The sequence below is a fragment of the Oncorhynchus gorbuscha genome, linkage group LG07 (assembly GCF_021184085.1).
Source record: "Oncorhynchus gorbuscha isolate QuinsamMale2020 ecotype Even-year linkage group LG07, OgorEven_v1.0, whole genome shotgun sequence".
In the NCBI taxonomy this organism is placed as follows: Eukaryota; Metazoa; Chordata; class Actinopteri; order Salmoniformes; family Salmonidae; genus Oncorhynchus; species Oncorhynchus gorbuscha.
This window is the reverse complement of record NC_060179.1, coordinates 9,937,184-9,944,683: the sequence shown is the minus strand read 5'-3', so window position 1 is coordinate 9,944,683 and position 7,500 is coordinate 9,937,184. Positions and strand designations below refer to the sequence as shown.

Sequence of the window (7,500 nt, the reverse complement as noted above, 5' to 3'; positions counted from 1 at the left end):
TGAATGATCCAATGTTGACCTAAATGACTAATGATGATAAATACAATCCACCTGTGTGTAATCAAGTCTCCGTATAAATGCACCTGCACTGTGATAGTCTCAGAGGTCTGTTAAAAGCGCAGAGAGCATCATGAAGAACAAGGAACACACCAGGCAGGTCCGAGATACTGTTGTGAAGAAGTTTAAAGCCGGATTTGGATACAAAAAGATTTCCCAAGCTCTAAACATCCCAAGGAGCACTGTGCAAGCGATAATATTGAAATGGAAGGAGTATCAGACCACTGCAAATTGACCAAGATCTGGCAGTCCCTTTCAGCTCATACAAGGAGAAGACTGATCAGAGATGCAGCCAAGAGGCCCGTGATCACTCTGGATGAACTGCGGAGATCTACAGCTGAGGTGGGAGTCTGTCCATAGGACAACAATCAGTCGTATATTGCACAAATCTGGCCTTTATGGAAGAGTGGCAAGAAGAAAGCCATTTCTTAAAGATATCCATAAAAAGTGTCGTTTAAAGTTTGCCACAAGCCACCTGGGAGACACACCAAACATGTGGAAGAAGGTGCTCTGGTCAGATGAAACCAAAATTGAACTTTTTGGCAACAATGCAAAACGTTATGTTTGGCGTAAAAGCAACACAGCTCATCACCCTGAACACACCATCCCCACTGCCAAAAATGGTGGTGGCAGCATCATGGTTTGGGCCTGCTTTTCTTCAGCAGGGACAGGGAAGATGGTTAAAACACACACACACACACACACACACACACACACACACACACACACACACACACACACACACACACACACACACACACACACACACACACACACACACACACACACACACACACACACACACACACACACACACACACACACACACACACACACACACACACACACACACACACACACACACACACACACATATATAAAATGCCCACGGTGCACAGACACGCACAAACACACACCAGGCTGTGTTTCCGGAGGAGTCAGTGCTTCAGTGTTCACACCAGTCTAAACTCCCACACATTGACACCAGGGATAACAAGACCCACGCTGGAGCACACCGCATGAAGAGTGACTAGTCGTGAGGTCTCTGGTGATGTGTCATGGCATACATATTTACATATTTACATATTTATAAGAATGGCTTTTGTCTCCATTGGAGTGTGTATCCGGCTCGACACTTTGTGTGTTGTGTGCATGAGCGTGTGTGTGTTACTGACCTTGGAGTGTGTATCCGGCTCGACACTTTGTGTGTTGTGTGCATGAGTGTGTGGGTGTTACTGACCTCGGAGCGTGGAGGAGTGCGGATGAATGTGTGTTACTGACCTTGGAGTGCGGATGAATGTGTGTTACTGACCTTGGAGCGTGGAGGAGCGCGGATGAATGTGTGTTACTGACATTGGAGCGTGGAGGAGCGCGGATGAATGTGTGTTACTGACCTTGGAGCGTGGAGGAGCGCGGATGAATGTGTGTTACTGACCTTGGAGCGTGGAGGAGCGCGGATGAATGTGTGTTACTGACCTTGGAGCGTGGAGGAGCGCGGATGAATGTGTGTTACTGACCTTGGAGCGTGGAGGAGCGCGGATGAATGTGTGTTACTGACCTTGGAGCGTGGAGGAGCGCGGATGAACCATTTGCAGTCCACAGCCTCTGTAGCTAACGCTTTTCCATCTCTGGTGATCTGATTGGACTCCACGATCCCCTCTGGTCCTCCCATGTCAAACTCACAGACTGGAGACGCACACACACGCACACACACACACGCACACATCAGTGAACAGAGGCAAATGATGGGTGTCTTTGTTGTTTTGAAACTTCTGTATGTGTGATGTATACTGTTAATTTTTATTGTTTATTTCACTTTATATGTTGTCTACCTCACTTGCTTTGGCAATGTTAACACATGTTTCCCATGCCAATAAAGCCCTTGAATTGAATTGAATTGAATTGAGAGAGAGAGAGAGAGAGTGAGAGAGAGAGAGAGAGAGAGAGAGAGAGAGAGAGAGAGAGAGAGAGAGAGAGAGAGAGAGAGAGAGAGAGAGAGAGAGAGAGAGAGAGAGAGAGAGAGAGAGAGAGAGAGAGAGAGAGTGAGTGAGTGAGTGAGTGAGTGAGTGAGTGAGAGAAGAGAGAGAGAGAGAAGAGAGACAGCGAGAGAGAGAGAGAGAGAGAGAGAGAGAGAGAGAGAGAGAGAGAGAGAGAGAGAGAGAGAGAGAGAGAGAGAGAGAGAGAGAAAGAGAGACAGCGAGAGAGAGAGAGAGAGAGAGAGAGAGAGAGAGAGAGAGAGAGAGAGAGAGAGAGAGAGAGAGAGAGAGAGAGAGAGAGAGAGAGAGAGAGAGAGAGAGAGAGAGAGAGAGAGAGAGAGAGAGAGAGAGAGAGAGAGAGAAAGAGAAATACCTACAGGGCAGAGACTGGGGCCCGCCAAGGTCTCCAAAATCCGGATCTGGAGAATAGAGGGAAAGGGGAAAGACGGGAGCGGCAGACATACATTTTTAATAAGGAATAATACACTGCTAATACCTTCCTTAGTTGTAAACAGCTAATACCTTCCTTAGTTGTAAACAGCTAATACCTTCCTTAGTTGTAAACAGCTAATACCTTCCTTAGTTGTAAACAGCTAATACCTTCCTTAGTTGTAAACAGCTAATACCTTCCTTAGTTGTAAACAGCTAATACCTTCCTTAGTTGTAAACAGCTAATACCTTCTTTAGTTGTAAACAGCTAATACCTTCCTTAGTTGTAAACAGCTAATACCTTCCTTAGTTGTAAACAGCTAATACCTTCCTTAGTTGTAAACAGCTAATACCTTCCTTAGTTGTAAACAGCTAATACCTTCCTTAGTTGTAAACAGCTAATACCTTCCTTAGTTGTAAACAGCTAATACCTTCCTTAGTTGTAAACAGCTAATACCTTCCTTAGTTGTAAACAGCTAATACCTTCCTTAGTTGTAAACAGCTAATACCTTCTTTAGTTGTAAACAGCTAATACCTTCCTTAGTTGTAAACAGCTAATACCTTCCTTAGTTGTAAACAGCTAATACCTTCCTTAGTTGTAAACAGCTAATACCTTCCTTAGTTGTAAACAGCTAATACCTTCCTTAGGTGTAAACAGCTAATACCTTCCTTAGTTGTAAACAGCTAATACCTTCCTTAGTTGTAAACAGCTAATACCTTCCTTAGTTGTAAACAGCTAATACCTTCCTTAGTTGTAAACAGCTAATACCTTCCTTAGTTGTAAACAGCTAATACCTTCCTTAGTTGTAAACAGCTAATACCTTCCTTAGTTGTAAACAGCTAATACCTTCTTTAGTTGTAAACAGCTAATATCTTCCTTAGTTGTAAACAGCTAATACCTTCCTTAGTTGTAAACAGCTAATACCTTCCTTAGTTGTAAACAGCTAATACCTTCCTTAGTTGTAAACAGCTAATACCTTCCTTAGTTGTAAACAGCTAATACCTTCCTTAGTTGTAAACAGCTAATACCTTCCTTAGTTGTAAACAGCTAATACCTTCCTTAGTTGTAAACAGCTAATACCTTCCTTAGTTGTAAACAGCTAATACCTTCCTTAGTTGTAAACAGCTAATACCTTCCTTAGTTGTAAACAGCTAATACCTTCCTTAGTTGTAAACAGCTAATAACTTCCTTAGTTGTAAACAGCTAATACCTTCCTTAGTTGTAAACAGCTAATACCTTCCTTAGTTGTAAACAGCTAATACCTTCCTTAGTAGCAGGGAGGTAATACCTTCCTTAGTAGCACGGAGGTAATACCTTCCTTAGTAGCAGGGAGGTAATACCTTCCTTAGTAACAGGGAGGTAACACCTTCCTTAGTAGCAGGGAGGTAATACCTTCCTTAGTGGCAGGGAGCTAATACCTTCCTTAGTGGCAGGGAGCAAATACCTGCCTTAGTAGCGGGGAGGTAAAACCTTCCTTAGTGGCAGGGAGCTAATACCTTCCTTAGTAGCAGGGAGCTAATACATTCCTTAGTAGCAGAGAGGTAATACATTCCTTAGTAGCAGGGAGGTAAAACCTTCCTTAGTTGCAGGGAGCTAATACCTTCCTTAGTAGCAGGGAGCTAATACCTTCCTTAGTGGCAGGGAGCTAATACCTCCCATAGTAGCAGGGAGGTAATACCTTCCTTAGTAGCAGGGAGGTAAAACCTTTCTTAGTGGCAGGCAGCTAATACCTTCCTTAGTGGCAGGGAGCTAATACCTTCCTTAGTGGCAGGGAGCTAATACCTTCCTTAGTAGCAGGGAGGTAAAACCTTCCTTAGTAGCAGGGAGGTAAAACCTTCCTTAGTAGCAGGGAGGTAATACCTTCCTTTGTAGCAGGGAGGTAAAACCTTCCTTAGTAGCAGGGAGGTAATATCTTCCTTAGTAGCAGGGAGGTAATACCTTCCTTAGTAGCAGGGAGGTAATACCTTCCTTTGTAGCAGGGAGGTAAAACCTTCCTTTGTAGCTGGGAGGTAAAACTTTCCTTAGTAGCAGGGAGGTAAAACCTTCCTTAATAGCAGGGAGGTAAAACCTTCCTTAGTAGCAGGGAGGTAAAACCTTCCTTAGTTGCAGGGAGGTAATACCTTCCTTAATAGCAGGGAGGTAAAACCTTCCTTAGTGGCAGGGAGGTAAAACCTTCCTTAGTTGCAGGGAGGTAATACCTTCCTTAATAGCAGGGAGGTAATACCTTCCTTATTAGCAGGGAGGTAAAACCTTCCTTAGTGGCAGGGTGGCAACAACGTTTCATAGCGTTTGAGATTCCCTTCTGGAACTGATCTGATAGCAAACTTGTGAACACTGGATAAAACATTTTAATAATGTTAAGTAAGTCTGAGTCGTAGGACTACCTTCTGGGCATTCCTCTAGTCACACATGCCACTACAATACCTTGGTAATGGAAACTCATTGAGAATGTGTGTGTGGAGGTCAACTAGCCGCTACTAGCTGTCCCCTGATTTGACATCACCTTACGTGGATGCACGTTCACACACACACACACACACACACACACACACACACACACACACACACACACACACACACACACACACACACACACACACACACACACACACACACACACACACACACACACACACACACACACACACACACACACACACACACACACCTTCCATCATTGTATAAGGGGAGGAGATGTTTTTTTATCATGTGAAGTAGAAAGTAGAATATCTGTGGAGGAAAAGTCTCTTAAAATTATTCTAAATCTTAAAAACCTTGAGGTTTATCCAAATAAAAACCTGCATCACAGCCCTAACAAACACTCGTTTACATATTAACCACACTTAACAGATCTTCAGAATTACACTTCACGGCAAAATCAACTGACGTTTTTTTCACACCTCAATATACTGGTCTGAAGTCGAATCTTCCCTGAACATACTTCTGGAAGCTTCTGACACACTTTGATTTCGTTTTTGTTTGTGTGATTTAATGTATTTTTGGGAACAGGTAGGAAACCCTTCCACTCAGGTTCTGTCATAGATGTGAGTAAACATGAACAAGATGATGTCCGTGTTCTATGGCTGGTGTGTATTGTCTGTACTGGACCAGCTTCAGGCATTACGCGCATGACCTCACTGCTCTGTGTGTGTGTATCTTCTTGGTTTTTTCCATCCACTAACAGCATTACACATGTCCAAAAAATGCATTACATTGGAACCACCAGTTCACTTTCATTTTACAGATGACACAAGTGCTTAATATTCTTTATGCCGCCAGCCATGTTTAGCTAAGGACATCACCTTCATAAGAACCATGCATTTGCCCTGATTGGCTCAAGCTCGATCCAGCTACATAGTCAGTGGCAGCTGCTCGCTGATTGCACAGCGTGAGCACCTTGTCTAGTGGAAACCGTCTCCAAGTCCAGTTTATTGTTCTCCTTTCTAACAATGATCCTGTCAGAGCCTCAGTCTACAACTCTAGAGAGAGAGAGAGATGGAGAGGAGAGAGAGACAGAGAGGAGAGAGAGGGGAGAGAAGGAGAGATAGAGAAAGAGAGGGGAGAGAGGGAGAGAAAGACAGAGAGAGAGGAGAGAGAGGGGAGAGCAGGAGAGATAGAGAAAGAGGGGAGAGAGGGAGAGAAAGACAGAGAGAGAGGAGAGAGAGGGGAGAGCAGGAGAGATAGAGAAAGAGGGGAGAGAGGGAGAGAAAGACAGAGAGAGAGGAGAGAGAGATAGAGAAAGAGAGAGGAGAGAGAGAAAGATAGAGAGAGAGATAGAGGAAGATAGAGAGAGATAGAGAGAGAGAGAGAGAGAGAGAGAGATAGACAGAGAGACTATTGTTTTTTGTTTCTGATTTTGCATTTCTTTGGTATCCTCAAATTTGCTTTCGATACTGCTTTTTTTGGAATATGCAATTGATGTGTTGAGTAGCTGAATTGCCACACTTTATTGTTTTGGTATTGTGACTTATTGAAGAACTGTATAGAGTTCATCATTTCAATTGAGTTCAATGTTTCAATGAATCTCTCTGCTGTGTTTGCAGCCCATCTGTACGGTTGGTTTATGTTGTACAGTTTATTGGGCTCTTTTATTTAATGAGTATTGCTGGTTAATTAATTCAGAAACATGTTGATCTGTCTGTGATCTGACAATGGTGTCTGTGGTCTGATAGTAAATGCACTAATGGACGAGAGGTTGATGTCAGTGATGGCTACACTTGTCCCAAGAGCTGAGCAGTAAGTAAACTGACCTAAAGAGTCCCCTCTGATTCTACCATTAAGCATGTACAGGCCTAAGTAAACTGACCTAAAGAGTCCCCTCTGATTCTACCATTAAGCATGTACAGGCCTAAGTAAACTGACCTAAAGAGTCCCCTCTGATTCTACCATTAAGCATGTACAGGCCTAAGTAAACTGACCTAAAGAGTCCCCTCTGATTCTACCATTAAGCATGTACAGGCCTAAGTAAACTGACCTAAAGAGTGATTCCCATTCTGATTCTACCATTCTACCAGCATGTACAGGCCTAAGTAAACTGACCTAAAGAGTCCCCTCTGATTCTACCATTAAGCATGTACAGGCCTAAGTAAACTGACCTAAAGAGTCCCCTCTGATTCTACCATTAAGCATGTACAGACCTAAGCCATCAACAGAGATGCACTAACTCCTTCCCATTTTTGTTCAGTATTTGGTCAGGACTATTCCTATTAGTTATAAAAGGGTTACTGTACAAGGAGGGGTGTCCAAATGTGTGGTGGTTACCCCCCGCATCCGTGTAGTCAGGCTCAGAACCTGTTCTTGCATTGAAATCTCCACAAAGAAGCACTTTACCCTCTGCCTGAAATGTAATGATTTCTGTCTGGAGATGATCAGAAAACGGGTCATAATCATTGGTCTGACCACATCTGCATGGGGAAACTTGAATATGGCAGTGAATGAACTCAAAGAAAAAGCCCACAGTGTAACGTCGTTCGTCTGTTGAATGAAGAGAGGTAGACCGAAATGCAGCGTGTAGGTTACTCATGACTTTAATGAAAT

The 7,500-nt window shown here is 43.4% G+C and overlaps 1 protein-coding gene across 1 annotated transcript in view; it reads right to left on the bottom strand.

Moving 5' to 3' along the window:
- The window catches only part of LOC124039100 (neuropilin and tolloid-like protein 1), a 204,948-nt gene that overhangs the window by 84,615 nt on the left and 112,833 nt on the right, over positions 1–7,500 (bottom strand). The window contains exons 5-6 of the mRNA XM_046354982.1: positions 2,411–2,452; positions 1,616–1,743 (exon numbers count right to left, since the gene is read on the bottom strand). Coding sequence (XP_046210938.1) covers positions 1,616–1,743; positions 2,411–2,452 — 170 coding nt within the window. The remainder of the gene's footprint in view (positions 1–1,615; positions 1,744–2,410; positions 2,453–7,500) is intronic.